The 19,168-nt window shown below is 29.3% G+C and overlaps 1 protein-coding gene across 1 annotated transcript; it reads right to left on the bottom strand.

Annotated features, from left to right (window-relative positions):
* Nucleotides 1-5,810: 5,810 nt before the first annotated feature.
* On the bottom strand, nt 5,811-12,912 carry LOC142328699 (U6 snRNA-associated Sm-like protein LSm8). The gene is made up of 4 exons (XM_075372633.1): nt 12,752-12,912; nt 11,450-11,490; nt 7,051-7,178; nt 5,811-6,315 (listed from the first exon to the last, which is right to left on the bottom strand). The coding sequence occupies exons 1-4, from the start codon at nt 12,780-12,782 to the stop codon at nt 6,225-6,227; spliced, it is 291 nt and encodes a 96-aa protein (XP_075228748.1). The 5' UTR covers nt 12,783-12,912; the 3' UTR covers nt 5,811-6,224.
* Between the last annotated feature and the right edge of the window lie 6,256 nt (nt 12,913-19,168).

Genomic DNA, 19,168 nt, shown 5'->3' with positions numbered 1-19,168 from the left:
TCTACAATGCTGTTCAATTCATAATATTGAATTGAACAGCACAGAATCTTTTTTATAGGTTTATTATACTATTATTTGGGTGTAGGATTTTTCAGTCTTATGAATTATTCAATTTTGATAAGCCTTAAGATTTGTAAAAAGAGATAGTGATACAGGAATGTATCCTATATCCTACCTTATATACTATCAGCTTGTAGCAGATAATGAAGAGCTTTTGTTCAGGAAACGGCTGGTAAACAGTAAATGGGAAAGTAAAGTAAAACAAATACTATCCACTTTATAGATAATACTGTGATAAATATTAATACCTGAACAATTTTGAAAGATTAATGAATAAAGTAATGATCTATAGTATAAAATATAGATTATTTCTTAATTAAGAGACAAAATTTATGAAATTCAATAAATCCAAAAATCATACTATTAATGAAGTATTAATAGTTAAATGTGAAGAGATAAAGGTAAACATATCTAGTTACAATCACAAGAGAAAAGATGATTACAGAATAAAAATTGAGAAGCACAATTTAATTTTGCAAGAATGAGGAGGATACTTAGTAAAAATGATCTGGCCTTGCAAAATGTTAATGTATATGTTACTACAAAGTATGAAACCTGGACTCTGAATCAAACTGCTAAAATTTAACTGAATGACTTTGAAATATGAATACATTAAAGGATTTTGAGATTAGTGAACGTAGAAGGATTCAAAAACATGGAAATTAAACATGAAGGGTAGAAAAAGAACAAGAAATATTAAACACATAGAAGTAACAATAGTTAGGCCTCATTGTGTTTTGTAAAATATGTGTTTTGCTGCTCATAATTCAGGTAAGAAAATGAGCAGCAAAATTCTTTTTTCAACAAATATTCTTCTGCTGTAAAGAATATCTTGACTGAAAAACTTTGAAAGAATTATTTAGAGTAAGCTCCAGTCAACTATTTAGAATAGTGTTACAAGTTAAGATATCTATCACAATTTCCAATCTTTTATTAACAGAAATGGCACCTGATAGAAATACAATATTTTAATTCACAGTTATGAACAGTGCATTAGTTTGAGGAATACATTTTTTGCAAATGGTTAATAACTGTATTAAATGGGGATAAAGATAAAATAAGAAAATGGGTATAACAGTAACGAGTAATGTATTATATCATGCTAACAAGCAGCATACTCTGAAGGTGAAAAAAAATTAATGTTGCAAGTGTAATAATAAAACAGATTTAAAAGAATGAAAAACAGGATACAGAACCAGAACCACTTTATATTATAAAATACAAACTTACAATTCAGATTTGAACAGAGGTCTTCTAAGAAAGTTCAAGGTCTTTATCCCTAAAGTTAATTTGTGTCAAATTACACAAGTATAATTCACAATTTGAGATTGGATGTAGAAGAAATGAATAATTGAATATAAATAACTTGCAATGAATTGCATAACTTTCCTGGCTACACCAGTCAAGTTAAGCAATTCATGTTTGAAAAACCTTCTGGCTTAATTCAATCATTTTATGCTCTATTTGTATCTTTATGATAAAATAATTCCTTTCTATTGAAAAACAAAAACCAAAATTATGAATTCCTTTTTTTCTGTAAAAAATGTCTGGGGCTTATGCATCAAAGGGCTTTTTTAATGATTAAAATATTCACTAAAATTGATTTTAAATAAATTAACATCAAAATTTTAATAAAATTGTTCTGATTCTCCCCCCCCCCCCCACCAATCAAGAGAGATTAAGTTATTTTATTCACTTTATTTTTTAACAAAATACATTTTGAACATTAAGTTTAAAATTGCAAAGAATTTTTTTTTTTTCATTTTGGGAGTTTCATACTCAAGGGGAAGCATTTGGGTACAATTAATTTTTAAAATTGTTTAAAAATATTGATACAGGCATTAAGAAAGTTGTCATTTTCTAAGAGAGAGAAAATTTTTGGCAAATATTTTTTTCAAGAGATATTAAAGGGTAAGGGCTATCAAAAAATTAAGATTTTTACATTTTAAAATGTAAACTTTAATTTTAACTTGGGAGATGGATTAAAATTTTAAAGAAATCATTTAATTAAAAGAATATTTTTTGTTACCACAGATTATTGGATGGGATGGAAAAAATCTCATTATAATGATTTGAAGGCCTGTTGTTGTAGAAATTACAGAAGTAAAAGCTCCCATTAACTCCTTTTCTGAAGCAAGATATAGCTAGAAATATATTATATATATATATATACATACATAAAGGGAAGAGAGGAAATATATGTTTGGGAAGAGAGGTGAATATTAAATAAAGGTTTTCAGTAATTTGTGTTGAATTTTTGTAAGAAAGAGTTTTTGCAAGTATCCCAGTAAAGATTTGAAAATTTTTTTATTTTCAAAAACACCCAATTTTTACAAAACACCCCCACCACTTTTCACAAAAATTTAATATGTTTTTTCCCCCTGAAGGTAGTGCCTGTCTATCAAGTTTGAAGACAATCAGTCAATGGGGTCAAGAGTTATAAGACCAAATAAATGCCAACATACATACCCACAAACGTTCATCTGATAAAAATTGATTTTTTGAACTTTTGAATAATTTTTTTTTGCAGATTATTTATAATTTATCTAAATTCATTCTTTTTGTAAAAAACTTTTTAAAAAAATCACTTTAAGACATAAAACTTTTAAAAAATGTACATTATTTTTACCAATCTATATATGTTTCCATTATAGCTATAGTTACTGCAGCAGCATATATCATTATAGCTGGGAAATTAAAAATGAAACACCACAATTGAAACACTATATGCATCACTAATTGCAAAACTATTGAAAATATACAAGGTGTACAAAAAAATATTGGGGTTTTAAAGCTATTAATTGTCTCTTAATCTGACTTATGATAATGAATCACAAATATAACAAAAGAGTAATTCTTACAGTTTTTTCATACAAGTATTCAATGTGAACACCTTTTGACAAGCAGCACACATCCAGTAGGAGAGTTTATCCCGTACTTTAACCAGCATGTCTGGAGTAATGGAAGCAACAGCTGCTTCAATCCTCTACCTCATATTGGGTAGGTCACAGGTAGCTTAACACATACATAAAATCCTATATAAAAACTAACAGGAAAAAATCACATGGGATCAAACTGGATGTACTAAGGGGCCACTACAAACAAGCTCCGTCATCAGATCCATCCTAACTGATCCAGAGGCCAATCCTGTACAGGATTATGCCAGTGAAAATGTGTAACATTTTGTTAACAAATAAAATTCTCTGGTCCATCTTTTAGTTGACAGTAGTTGTATGCAGCATATCCAAATAAGCAACTCCTATTATGTTACTTCAGTGAAAAATAGCATCCCACAAATTTGCTGTTGGGTTATTGCATAGAAAAAATTTAATGTTGGGCAGTTACATTGTAAAAGTTATGGGGAATTTCTGTCATCCTGGTACAGATATTATGTGTATCAACTTTGTGCACTATGATGAACTGTTGACTTATCACTAAACACAACATGATCATGAAACTCATCATCTTCATGTTCCAACATTTCGATTGTGAAGTGGCATGCAATCAGTAAGTTTTAAACTGTACAGCTGAAAACAGTATGGACACATATGTAAGTGTTTCCTTAAAACATTCCACACTGTCATCACTGGCATTATTAATTTGCAGCTGGTCTTCCTAACAACTTTTTAACACTTTTAGCAGGAAAAAATTCCAGATACATTCAACATTTTTTCAGACACTGACATACAATTGTTTCAAACCAATTATGCCATCAACAAATGTTACTGTCAAGTTGGATCATAATTAAAACTTTTTATGAAATTCAAGTTGAAGTGTAATGCAGATTTACATTTAACAAACTTTAAAATACAGAAGGCTTTCTGTTAAGGAGTCGCCAACTTTGTTAGTGACGCTGTCAAGCAGAAAGATACTCTTCTTAACCAAGGGTGCAACTAAAACTGTACTTTTTGCTATTTGATTCTAGCCTTAAGTCAACAATTTACACCCCATCCTAGAGATACTATAACAAATTAAAATCCTGATATTCTTTTTTACTTCCTTGTACAAAGAAAAGCAAGTATTATCATAAAAAATTTCAGTTTTCAGATTTTGACACCCCGAATCCATTTTGACTAGTTTTGGCATGATGTCTGTACGTACGTATGTATCTCGCATAACTCAAAAACGATTACCTGTAAGATGTTGAAATTTTGGATTTAGAACTTTTGTAACACCTACTTGGGCACCTTCCCTTTTAATTGCAATCGACTGAACCAAAAGTGTCCAAAAAAGCCTAAAATCCCACAAAATTTGGATTTTTGACGTTTTCTTAACTGCAGATAAGCCCTCATTGAGTGACAGCTTCTCAATGAAATATCATAAGTGGTACTTATTTTCATTGGTTTCAGAGTTATAGCCAAATAAAATTTTAATTAATGAAATATTTGGATCTTACAAGGAAAGGCATATCAGACTTCTTCATCTCCTTTTTTTTAATTTATTTTTTATAACTCTTTTTTTAATTTAAATACATTGATTTATTAATAATTATTAACCCGTGATTGTAAAATGAATTTTTACAATAAATAATAATTATTCAATAATAATAATAATATTAAAAAGAAAAAATATTTTTAAAAAATCAGAAGTTATTAGTGAAATAAAATTTTATGTACTTTTAAAAATGTGTATATGTAATTTAATAGGCATTATTACATGTGTAAATGTAATAGATCTGGTGAAGCATCTGATTATTTAATATTAATTGAAAATTATAATTTAGAATCGTATTATTTTTGGATTTTCTAGTTTAATTTCAGTTTAATTATATCTACATAAAAGTTAACTACAGTGACTGAAAAATAGAACCTGACAAGAACATATACATTGAGGCATACATGCCTGATTTTAATAAATTGCAAAAAACTCCTATCTTTTACTTCATTACTCCTCTGATATTGATATTAAGTTAGAGTTGATCATCATTTCATTTTTTGTTGGCAATCACTTAATTGCTCTTTGGTTTGATATAGTTCTTCTGATCACAATTTGTGTACGTGTTCTCTAGTTTTCAAATTTTCTCTCTCTTATATTCATAATCTTCTCTTAATCTTTTTATTCTTTCTTTGTTTGCAACTTTTCCTTCCTTTTTATTTTTTTTTTGGTTTTAACATCTCTTAATTTTTTTTATTTTCCCTTGTTCTTAACATTTTCTTCCTCTTCATATTCATCTTCTTGTTTTTTTTTTGTTTTTTTTTTTTAATATATTTCTTCATGTAGTTTTTCTTTTTGTTGTATGATTGTTTCTTTTTTATTTTTGATTAGTCACCAAATAATCCAATAATAAAAATTGAATAATTTACACCATTGAGTCAAAATTAATATTTGCAATCAGTATACAGGAGTTCACTAAATGGAATAATTTAATTATTATTAACTTTTATTTATACAACACACCAGAAATCTAAAACTTTTGTTAAGCAGCAATTCACGATCTAGTAATACGAGCAATGAAGGTAATTTTACTCTCTCCTAATATTTCATGTAAGATTGTTGGATTAATAATTGTATAAATATCTGATGTTAATAAAAACTAATATTTCAGCAATTGTTCACATTATTAAAGAAAGAACTGGAGGATCGTATCTCACTTTCAAATGAAATAAGTTTAAATGAAGTGCAGCAAAACATGTGTATAAATAATTTAATAGGCATACAAGGAAGGAAGTCATGTGGTGTCCATGAGATTTTTTGTACACCTGGTATACAGATAGAAAACATGTTAAGCTGTTAAAAAAGGTACACATTAAGACACTTAGAAATATATAAAGTAACTTTATTTCCATGAAATGTACAATGTTGTTAAATTACTTAATAAATATACAGAAACATTTTAACACTATAAACTTGAAAAAAAAAATTAGAGTAAAAAAAAAATAATACATTGATTTTAACTTAAAGGTCAATTTAATAAAATAAATCAAGATAATCTATTACCATTTTTTAATAAAATTGTATTGTTTCATTTTTATATTTTTTTAAAATTATAATAAAATTAAAATAATCAAAATTAAAAATAGTTATGTTTAGAAAAAACTTTCACAATCATCTGGACATTGTATTTGAACATAAATATATCATGGAAATTTTATTTCAATTGATAAGGAACAAAGAGGACATAACAATTAGGGGATACAATAATACCAACAATCTGTTCATATATTTCAGTGTTGAACAGCATTTAATGGCTCTGCTCTTAATGAACTGAGATCTAGCCTAGAATCTATACTTTCATCCATTTCACCAATTATAGCCCTGAAACAAAAAATGTATGTTCTAAAATTTAAAAATAAGCCTAAGGTTTTTTATTTAGTTTGTACAGTCGTTTTGTACTGTAATCTATCAAAGAACATTAACTGTTAAAAGATGGTTAGTCAAAACTGTTCTAAAACAGTACACGCAGCTATACCCATCAGCTAGTTCCCCCATTTCAACATTGCTTCAATCTCACCATCTCTATTTAACCATTTCATAAAGAAATTTTTTAAATTGAGTTTATAGATCTTTAAGAAAAGTGCATGCAGAATTTAAAAGATGTATTATTAGTTTTATTGCTGACAATTTTGTTTAAAGAATTAAGGCTACATTTATTTTAAAATTTCAAATTAAAAAAAATTTAACAAAAGTAGCTGAAAATTTAAATTAATCGGTTTATTAACATCAGTAATTTATATGCACTTCAATTTTTCCAAATTACTGGTGTTTTCCACAGAATTCAAAATGTTCAGGGTAGTATTTCAACCTTAATTTTTTAAACATCTCTTACCAGATGGTTAGGTTAGATACTTTATTCAACATTCTACATGAAAAATATGGTAAAATACCGAGATAAGAGTAGTACTTACAATATTGAATACATGGAATAGACTGTTCAATAAGTACATGTATAGTAAATGTCAATGCAACCTACCCATAAATAAAATGAAATACTATTATTTTTAGGAAAAAATAAATTTTTATCATGGTAAAGAAATTACAGAAAAAACTTACACATTATCACCACGTATTATATGCAATCCTAGCACAACTTGCTCAACACCCTGGCTCATACTATAAACCCGCTCATGACTATCATCTAATATTAAATTAATTGTCTGATCAAATCCTTTAAGTGTACCCTATAACAAAAATAAAGGTATAATTATTACAAAGGCAAAAAACAAAACAGACATCTGGCAAAAAAAAATGCACACAACATGAGGGAAGACCAGGAATAAATAAGTAATTAAATATTACTACTTCAGGTAACTATTTTAAATATGGATAAACAAATTGATAGAATTGGATCCAGAAAATATAAATAAAATCTTTCATTTATAATTAATTTTTCCCACAAAAATTGTTGTTTTACAACTTATCCTTTCATTCATGTTACTCTGAAATACTTTAAGTACAGGATACATGAAATACATATATTTTAATAATTTTTACAAATACCAAAATTTATAATCTATAAATAATAATAGTAAGTCAAAGAAATGTGAAATTATTAGAGTAGAAGAATTAAATAAGCTGTACAGACTTACACAAGCAATTCATGAAATGAATCTATACATATTCATATTACAAATATAATTATTCATATTTACAAATATATTCAAATATCTCTTACTGTTCAGGCTCCTGTCTGGGTAATGGATGCACTCCACAGTAATGATGTGTGGTAGAGTTTCACTTTAGTGGTTCAGCAGTTACTCATCACACATTGTGGGAGGAACCTCACTAATATGAATAGGCAGTTTGCTAATGGTCCAGGTAGTCATTTTTTCTTAATAAATAATGATATCCAAACAAGACATCCAAATGATATCCATAAATCAAATTAGACAACAAAACTGCTATTGCATAACAAACACATACTTCTGCATACAAAAATGGGCCTTACTTTACTGTAATTTTTTTCTTTCAAATGGCGTACTATAGGGGCACAGTTGTTCAATGTAGTAGTACTCTTTCTCTCTTCCTTTCAAATTCTCTCCATGTCCTTTTGATAGTTTTAAATCTTAATTTCCATACTTCTTCTATATTTTTTGGTACTTTTCTTGCTCCCCTCTCAATCAGATTCTCAATTATTTTTAGTGTTTTAAGTTTCTCCAAAAAAAGTGTTTTATCTTTAATATATTCAGTTTTAGTTTTTTGAAGTCCTTCTGTGTATTGTTCAGCCAATCTGTGGTCGCCTTGTATTTTGTTAATAAATTATAAATCTATCTAGTAATTCCACTATCATTAATTCTATTTAGATGTTCAAAAAAAAGCCAACCTTTGTTTTTTCACTATGTGAAGTATGTTTTCCATCTTCGAGTACATTTCTTCTTCGTTCTTCCTTGGTCTGTTGAATGGATTTTTTTTAAATGAAAAATTCATCTGATATACATCATATTTTTACATGTACATAATAAACTGATGGTGTAATAAGTTTTTTTTTAGAGATGCCTGTTTATTTCTTGTTTTGTATATATTTTGATTAGATAGGATATTATGTTGCAAAAACCAAATTTTAAATTATGAAAAGAGGATGGTGAGAAGAGTCTGCTTTTCTAAATTAAAAAAAGATGTTTGTTAAATGCCTTTTCATCAAACAGACCAGTTCTGAAAGTTCTTTTTACTTTTAGAGTAAAAGCTCCTAAAATTTAAGTTTCTTTAACAAAAAATTACCCAACCTACATGAGGGGGGGGGGGCAGAAAATAATTTTACATTTATCATTATACTACCATTCCTATTGAATTGTTATACAGTAATGAAATATTCATCCTGAAATGTTTTAACAATCATGGATTTTCATGTAAAACTTCAAGAAAAGTTATAGAAAGCTTCAAGGAAAACAATAATACATTTCAGACAGCCTCAACTCATGCTTACTAACAACAATTACTGTTTCTCTACATTCCTTTTCTAATCCTTATCAAGAGCAAATTTCCCACTATAGTATTTTTTACAAATACTTTTTTTCACAAAGGTGGCATTTTTTGTAGGCTTATCCACAGTATACATAAAACAAATTATCTATAAGTTACTATTATATAAAGAAGAGGATTTTGTTTGTTCAGGATAAACAAAAACCAAGTTTTTACCCGTTTTTTGGCATAACAAAGTCAGTTTTTAAATATATTTCATCTCGAAAAATCTCAAAGAACCAACCAATCGATTGCTTACAAATTTTCAGGATACATTGTATTATAACATGGAAGGTTTTAAGCCACATGTAGAGGCCCTAGCTCCCTTGAGGTTAAAATATTCATTATTTCTTCACTCTCAAGGAGGGTGAAGTTGCAAATTAAAGATAATCATTAAGGGAAAAAAGATTAATCCTTTTACTTCATTATTATATTTCTACCTCCATGGCAAAGAAATAAGTTATGAATTTATCGTCATCAAAGGTTAGTACTTTAGTTACCATAGCTACTATTATTCTGTCTTTTGTAATTTAGTTTCTTTTTCAGGTATTTAAAAAAGCTAGAATAATTTAATTGTTATTCATCAGTATTATTTTCAAAATCATGAGGATGACAAAGTGCAGGAGTCCAGGGGGCAGAGCCCTCTGGGTAGACGGGAATGCGACAGGAAAGTGAGTTCTACAGATGTCCAAGGCACCATCCCCTGCAACACAGGAATGGCAAGCTCTGTGGCCCTGGGGTAGGTCCTGAGGTGTCCCTGACTTGGCTCCATGGTTTACCTGGGCCAACCTGGACTCTGAGGATTCAGGTTCTGGCTAGACGGGCCGACTAGTTTATTTATAATATTGTGCTGACCTCAGAAAGTTGAAATCTAAAGAAGAATTAAATATTTTAACACATTAATTTTTAAGTTAATTTTATTATTCTTTTGAATTTTATTTCCTTATTTAGAAAACAGAAAAAAAAATAATCAGAATGATTCCATAATTATGGAAGATGGTAACTACAAACTAAAAGGTAGAGTGATAGTGTTTCTGTCCTTTTATCTGAATATTTAGGTTTGTGTCCTGGTCAGATATAACATTTTTTACATGCTATAAATAATCATAATCGACCACAGAGTAACTATTATTGAGCATCAGCCTTTTGCTACTGAACGAATAAATAAATAATTACATTAAAACCACAAATGTGGGTATGTAGCTCTAAACAATTAAAATTTCATTAAATTTCTCCCCAAACAACACTCAGCTCTGATATCAGCTGCTTTATACTGTTTTAATTTTAAATAAAAGTCACTCATCATACTGATAAAATGATAGAACACATTTACAAAAATTTAGGCATTATGATGACAAAATATTAGAAGATTGTAATGAAAATAAAAAGGTTAGCAACGGCAAAGGATGCTTTCCGTAAGATGCGATTACTATGTAGTAAAAGTCTGGATTTCGAGTTAAGGAAGAGTTTAGCAAAATGCTATTATGGGACGTCTTATTTTATGGAAGATAAGCATGAACGTTGCAAAGGGGGAAAGGAGAGGATTTAGAGATGTGGATATGGAAAAGGATGGAGAAAATGGGATAGACAGATAAAGTGAGGAATAAGAAAGTAATGAAACAGGATTAAAGATGAAAGAGCACTTATGCAGGAAACCTACAAAAGAAAAGGAAATTAGTTAGGACATGTGGTTAGAGGAAGTGGAATCTTAAAAAACTGCATTAGAAGGATCTATGGAAGAAGAAAGGAAGTGAAAAATGGATGATTCTAACAAATGTGGTGAAGATTGGAAACTATGAGTGAACAAGGATTGGTACAGGGATGAATGGGGACAGTAGTGGCATAAGGGACCTGCCACCAGGGAGAACACTTGATGATAAAATTCTTTTTAAGAAGTGCTACAATGAATATTAAATTGCAAATAATTATTATATTAATGGTTTTCAATTCATATTCGTGAACGTATCATCATGATAAATGATTTATAACAAATATTTTACCTAATAACCAGGTTGCCATCAAGATTAAAGATCATCATCAGTACCTTACACCGTAAAGATCACACTTATTTTATCTTAGTCTTATAAATATAATTGCAATGATATTACGATTTTACAACTGCTCGATATTATCAATATATTAATTTCTTACAGAAAATGAAATAAAACAGGAAAAGGATTTGATGAAAAATAATATTTTAATAATAAAATTTGTTTATTTGATAAATAAGCACAGTAAAAAGTTGTTATTAGTTTAAAAAATAAGTTACATGTGTAACAAAAATGAATTATAAGCTACTTTGCTTAGGCAAAAAAAAGGGTAAAACTATTAGCCAATATTCAGAATTAATACTTTAAGGTTACTCCTAACAAAACTCTTCGTTAGAAAATCACTAACAAACACATTTAGTCTTAGTAGACAAAAAGAATTATCATATAATGAATAAATTTTAGTATAATAAAATTCAAATAATACAAAACAAAATATTACTCACCACAAAGTTTCTTCCATCAGCTGTAACTATTGATACAGTATCTTAAAAATTTGTTTAGGAAGAATGATCAATCCTGTTTCTTATTTTAAAAAAAATTCTTGCAAACCATATTACAATTTTATAATTAAAAGGTAAAATTATAAGAAAATCAACTTTCAGTAAAAAGTAGTAATATGATACAAAAAGGTATGTTTAACAGTTTACAAAACATAATTTACTGATGTCTTCTTTTATTTATTTATATAACAGAATAAATGTAATTTGGAAAAAAGTGTTACAGGAAATATAGATGAAAAACATATTCAGTGATGTACATCACAGCAGGTTTGAAAAACAATCACTCATTTTAAAAATATGACAAGTAAGCTAATAGAATATCTTTCTATAAATGATATTACTTCATCACAATTCTTATTTTTTTTCCTTTTTTTTTTTGAAGGCGAGTAATTTTATTTACATTTGATTATTAAATATATATATATATATATACTTTCTAATATTTTTTAAAATAGGCTTTCTTTTTCCTTCTTTCTTTTTCTTGTTTAGCCTCCGGTAACTACCGTTTAGATAATACTTCAGAGGATGAATGAGGATGATATGTATGAGTGTGAATGAAGTGTAGTCTTGTACATTCTCAGTTTGACCATACCTGAGATGTGTGGTTAATTGAAACCCAACCACCAAAGAACACCGGTATCCGATCAACCCGGTGGGTTCTTTAAAATAGGCTTACTAAACATTAACACAATAATGTAACATGTATGACTGATTAAGAGGATGTAAGTTCCAAATTGAAGCAACGTTAAACAAGTCTCTTAAATAAATAAAATAAAAGATTATACTGTAATATAAGGAAACAAACTCAATGCTCTAACAAAAAAAATATATATATTATTTATTTTTATCACAGAACCGAAACGATGATCTTCTAATCTGACACAAGAGGGATTCAAGAAAAAAAAATCAAAATTTCTGAAGATACAATAAAAACTTGAAATATACCTTCCAATCTGTTTTTCCTAGAAGGTAAAGGCAGATGAAATACTGAAATAAAGAAGGATAAATTATTGAAATATATTATAATAAATAAATGTGGTAGGAATACTATATTTCCTACAGAAGAAAGGTAGATGGCAAAGTACTTTTTATGGGAGGATGAGCGTTTTATTTTTAAAAAAAATTATTTATCTTTAAACATTTCCTACACAAATAATTAGTATAAATAATGATGTAACCGGTAACCTAATAATATATGAATAACTGTAATATTGATAACACCAAGAATAAATACAAAAAGGATACGATTAATATAACTTTCTAGTCCAGATGCCATACTAAATACAAAAAAGTACAAACAAAATGTAATATTTATTTTACTTTTTTAGAGTAACAGAATGACTAAATACAGAAACATACACCTAACCTCCAACTATATTCGACGACAAACTCCCTGATTCCACTATTACTCGATACTAGATCGAATATCTCGATGTAATTTTAATATGAATTTGAAGATTGATTAATTCGTGAGATATCTGCAACTCTCCAGATAGAATATTTGACCGAAAATAAAAATAATGCGTAGGGTAGGCATTTTATGTTATTCATTTTGAAAATAGAATCATGAATTAATTCTACACAGGAATAAATACAACTGAAAAGGTTGAAAATACCAGTAACTTGATTCACAAAGCAGGCAGATGTACTCACATCTTGAGTACATCATGGAATGTCTTCCACCAAAGAAACTGCTGCTATTCGCAGTTACGCTTGCTATGACGTTTCGTAGAATATCCTGGATTACATTTACAATTTTCTGAGGAATTTCATTTTTAAGACTGTTAATATCAGAGATGATGTGAACGAAAATTTGAGCTTTCAAATACCTCTATAAGAAAACCCTTCTACAGTAAGGTTCGATGAACCACTGAATGTCACCAAACCAATAAAAAGGTCGCCCAGATAATGCAGTACAGAGTGTTCATTGTTACCCAAAAAGTATAGGCTATGTCACTATTCTGCTGAACCCACGCTTTCGTCATATTCTAATTGTGACGTCTCAACTCCGCAGGTAGGAAGAAGGATTTCAAGATGTGGTTATAACTTTTGGCGTTTACTTTCACACTGAATCCGTCAACACTCTCGAAAACGTAATCTCAATAATTCCCTGTGCTGTAATGGCATACCCTACAACTATCTTAAGAATGTATATTGGGCGTGGATTCGTAGGGGCCTAATATTGTTTGTTTGCGGTCATTGAGATAATATTCCTTCATTACTCATGATAATGCAACTCTCAAGATCTCCGCGCGCCTGATACAGCTGCACAGTCTGATGGCAACGACAGACGTTCAATGCTTTTTCGAAGCAGTTAGTTTCTAGATGATTTCCATTTACATGGATGAAAATGCAAATATGATTTATATTTGTCACTCTTCTAACTGGCAAATTCAAGTACAGGAAATGCTGTTACACTGATAGGCATATTGCTGAGCACAAAGGCTGACAGCTGGCTTACCATGCTATAAACTATCCTGAAAATATCGTATATTAACTCTGACAATGTAACTCATACTATGTAAGTATACGGAGCTATACAAGATGTTTTCATAAAGTAATGACTATCTAATTGTTCCATCCGTCCTATTAGTCTATCTCTCTCGCACTCAATGTGCACAGCTACAAAGTTTGCCCAAAGTTACAATGTGCCCACTATACAAGTTTGATATTTTCAGGTGACTGGGTGGTATTTCAACGAGTACAGGGTTTACCCTTAATGGATCCAGACTTTTCTTTTTAAGATGCACCTCTACATTCCCAATCATTATGCAGTGATAGTCTATGTTCAATGAAATTATCACTGCACGGGTACTATCGACTTGTAAACACAAACTGTTCAGAACAAAATTTGCACTACTGCATGGACCAACGTTCTATTGTTTACTGAATCCAACACCACGTGGATCCCAAATTAATATTTTCTACTAAAATTCTTCCTTGTAAATCAAATTTTCTACATCCAAACACTTTGTTCTCTAATTAGAAGGGAGAATAATCCCTCTCATAAATCACCAAAGTAGTGTTGCTAACTCGAAGTTGTTACTGTTGTACTGTTGCACCCTAGTTGTTAACAAAGAAGTTAGGAATTCAATTTTTTCTGTCTTTCTGGTTTACAAGTCGACAGTTTATTCATTAGATAAGAGTATTATATATGAGTGTTTATAACAGTAACAGAACATTTGTAGTTCTGTAAACATTATAATCACTCTCATTTGTACTGAATTAATAAATTTAGCTCTACAACAAAACTACTTTGACAAAGTAAAAATAAAACATGATTTAACAGAATGGAATTGTTGATTCTAACTGACGATAGAAGGTTATGCCAGAACCAAAAATAATTTTACTGTATCAGCAAAGTTACAAGCACCATTTCTAGAACACCGGACATCAATGACTTTCAAGGAGGTACTTCCACATTCTCATTTTTTTGTAAATTAGGTGTTCAAGGGGAACATATTAAAAAAGATTAATACACTTTCAAGTATTAACTGAACTGAAAAAAGCATGCAAAATAACACAAAAAATGAAGTATTTAATGTGTAGCCACAATGAGTCAAGACTGAGAATGAAGGATGGATAAAGAATGTGTGGGAGACCTCACTATGGTGGCTTGGTGCATAAACTTCCCTTTCAGAGTATTTCTATATGCTTCTAAGAAAAATAGCAGCTACCATTCTGAAATGTAATTTTATTGAAAAGTTTTATACACTCATTGGTTTGCCAGTTAGCAATGAATCTTCTGCAACATTTTTTAAAAACCACATAACACATTTGGGAAAAAATGCCAACAGAAATATGTTCACAGGAACTCACTTTGCTTGATCAATTGCCAGTCTTTTATAAGTGAACATACATTCTTTTGCATTCAGTGAATAAAAGTACATAAAATACAAGGGTACCAAAAAGTCTTAAAAATGCATAAATATTATATTTAAACTCAAATACTTTAATATAAAGAGCGAGTCAAACATATAAGAACCCCCTCAACAACTTTAAAACCATTCTAGATAGAATATTATAACTCTCAGGATAAAGTTTCGATCAACTACTTTACCCTTTGACAAGAAGTAGAATTTCAACCCCTCCTTGGGGGATGGACTAACACTTGGGGGGGGGGGGGGGTTGTAACTAGGTAACACTCTTTGTGTGATAAAATATTTTAAAAGTGTCTTTAAGACAAGAAAAAAGGTATAATTAAAAAGTTAGTACGATGTTTGTACTGAAAATGGTGGCAGGATAAAATTTGGATTTAAAAAAAAATTACATTGTAAAATAAAGGAACTGTTATTGCAAATAATAAATTTATAAAAATTTGATTAAATGAATATTATTGAATAAATTTATTAAGCATACAGTTTGCTTATTTACTAACATTTCATTTTAATAAATGTTCAAAATGACCTACTTCTGTTGTTTGACAGTGTGCATGTCAGTTGTAGAAGGATGATTCTGCATTATTCAATGATTACCTGGTAACATTTTGAGTTGATTCTCAAATTCTATTTTGTAAATCACTGATTTCTTGGCGCTTATGATAAACATTACTTTTTACGCAGCTCCAAAGAAAGTAAACCAATGGTGACAAGTAGGATGATCTCTCTGGCCATTCCATTTGACCCCTTCGGCCAATACATTTTTCAGGGATAAATTTTACGTACATTTAAAATTTAACATACCTGAACATCGGGATGAATGAGGCAGGGCACGATCTTGTTGAAATCTTTTGGAAGTCAGGACCACCAAGGGTTTTGAGTGTTTCAAATGATATGATCAAGAAACAAAGTCTCATATTTCACTGCGTTTAAATTTCCATCAATAAATATAGGCCAATACCTGCCCATACATTTACTTTCAGAGGATACTGTACATGTACCTCATGATACCATTGTGGATTAACATCAGTCCAGTATCGACAATTATGGTGATTTACATTGCCATTTAAAAAAATGTGATCTCTTCACTGAAAACTATGTTGTTTAATAAATTATAATCTGCACAAATATTGTTCATCATGAGTTTGTAGAACACAAGTCTTCGATAATAGCCATCTTCATTAAGTTATTGCACCAGGCGAATTTTGAAGGGTTTGAAATTTCCACTTTTTAATGTCTGAATCACTGTATTTTGGCTAATGTTATGTTCTCATGCTGCTGTTCGAGTTGAGGAATGAGGATTCTCAATAAATTCTTGAATAATCTCTAACAATTTGTTATTTGTTGCCGCCTCCCTAGTTTTCCCTGTTTCTTCAAATTCTTTGACGGTTTTTGATACTGTACATTTTGAAATAGTTATGATTATTAAATGTTGCATTGAACAATTAACAAACTACGACCTATCACTGAAGCATGACTCTCTCCTGTTCACTAAGTGACTGTTTTTGGAGCACAATGGGGTGCTCTTATTTTCCTGCAAACAATCATCTGGTTTTCAAAATTCGAATGGAGTATTTGTTAGTTGTTTGTTGAAAGCTATTTTTTGCATGCATCAGGTACATACTCGATCTAAAAGTTCATAATTATTCTAAAATGTTGTTATATCTTCGCAACCAATCTTATTTTTGAAATTCAAATGGGTTATTTACTAGTATAATACAAAATCACGATAGAACCAAACCAGAACAAAAACAGCAGTGTTTGCAGCAATGCTTTTTTTTTAGACAGTGGTGTTTTTTTAATATTTATCTCTTGTTATTTAATTTTATTATTTGAACTTACTAAATTTGGTAATTTTCAGTTTTTAACTGATTTTGATCAAACTTGGTCACATTATTTCTATATATGAGGTATTGATGCCATTAAATTTTCAACTTAAAAGGCCAAGTGGGTGCAGCTATAGAGTAAGGTGATCCTCAGTGTCACAAGATTTTACCTAATTAAGGTGATATTATTCTTAGGCACATTTGTTAACAATTAAAAAATAATATTTGCAAAATTGTACCCCTACCCCAAAAAATGCTCTAAACTAGCAGCTAAGTGGGCACACTGTGGCAATAGTACCCCCTGTCCCAAAAGGAGCGCTAGTGTTGCAGTCCACCATCTTGGAATTTTCCTTTTTCCCTGTGGGAAATTGCCTTTTTCCTTGGACCAGGAAATTTGAAATTTCACATAATTGCCAATCAAATTAGTTTTTACACTTTAAACAATATTTATTTTAATTTAGTTAATATTCCAAAGGTTGGTAGCATTGATGAACAGCTGTCGTAGTAGTCTGCTACATTGTGACTTCAGGTGAGCAGTAGAATTAAATAAATAAATAATATTTAAAGGATGAAACAGTAACTTGGCCTGGCTGAGACTTGAACTCAATTGCTTAGTTGTCCCAGTACCGGGTGCATTAAGCTTTGCAGCTATACCAGTCTGCCAACTGTACAAGCGAAATTTGTTCTATGCAAGTTGTGAAATTACATTAGTTTAGTTAGTGCCAACTGTCACCACTAACAACTCCACATCCGCGTGAATTAAGTACTGTTTGCACGCATGCTTTAGTTAGAATCATTGAATTGAATAAACAAAAAAAAAATTATATTTAAATAAAATAACAAATGTTTCAAATTATGTTGTGTGTAAACCGTGCATCTAAGCTGCATGATGGGAAAGTCCTGCTACTGTTTTTTTTTTTAAATTATAAAAAGTAATGAATGACTAGCTTTTAAAATACTGGGATGTTTTCCAAAGGGCTTTTGAAACTAACAGCTACTCTTTCAGTATTCTGAAGGAAAAGAAGTTCTAATAACATTTTTAAAATGAAACATATAATACTGTACCATTTTAAATTACTACATTTCATATAAGCAACACATGGGAGACAATCATAATTTCATGGAATCTGTAGTGATTTGAAATTAAAAATGGTATTGCATAGAAAAATAATAAATAAACATTTTAAAACCATAAAATAGATTTTGAATACATTGTTTAATAAAAAAAGTAATATTTTTTAAAGGTTTAAATTTGTACTTTTTCTAGTCTGTGTCAAATTAACTATCAGCAACTTATTAGCCCTTAATATGGACTCAGAAAATTTCAATTTTAAGAAAAATTGAAAAATCATTTTTTTTAATTTTTTGAGCATTTTGTTTTTTAAAAAGTTTATTTTGTTACTAAATGTCCTCATTACTTATTTTTTCATACGAAAGAGAAGCGTTTTGAAAGAAACTCCAACCAGCATTATGAAAAAATGCAGGAAGTAAGCAAAGAAATAATGTTACATCAAAAAAAACTTCAACATTGATTTTTAAGATTTTCTTTAATGTAATATTTTTACATTTTTTAAATGTAGAAATTAATTATTTTTTACCTGAAATTTTCTAGCTCTTCTTCCATTTTCATTATTCAAGATGTTTTATAATGCAAATGTATTTAAAGTCAAAAAATTTCAGGTAAAAAATAATTAATTTCTATATTTAAAAAATGTAACAATCAAGTATATCTTTCTACATTCAATCAATCTAGCAATAATAACGATAAAATATTAAAATTATCTTCCAGTTATTTACATTGACTATGTAATTTTTTAATTTAAAAAAAAAAAACTTTTATTTAATGTATTTGATAGAAAATTACTTTGTAACCATCTGAAAGCTTTGTCTGCAAAATAAAAGACTCATAGAAATTTGTAATTTTATAACGCTAGAATAAAAATAAAAAATAAATGTGG

This window comes from Lycorma delicatula, chromosome 8, assembly GCF_047948215.1.
Source record: "Lycorma delicatula isolate Av1 chromosome 8, ASM4794821v1, whole genome shotgun sequence".
In the NCBI taxonomy this organism is placed as follows: domain Eukaryota; kingdom Metazoa; phylum Arthropoda; class Insecta; order Hemiptera; family Fulgoridae; genus Lycorma; species Lycorma delicatula.
This window is presented reverse-complemented; position numbering and strand designations above follow the sequence as displayed.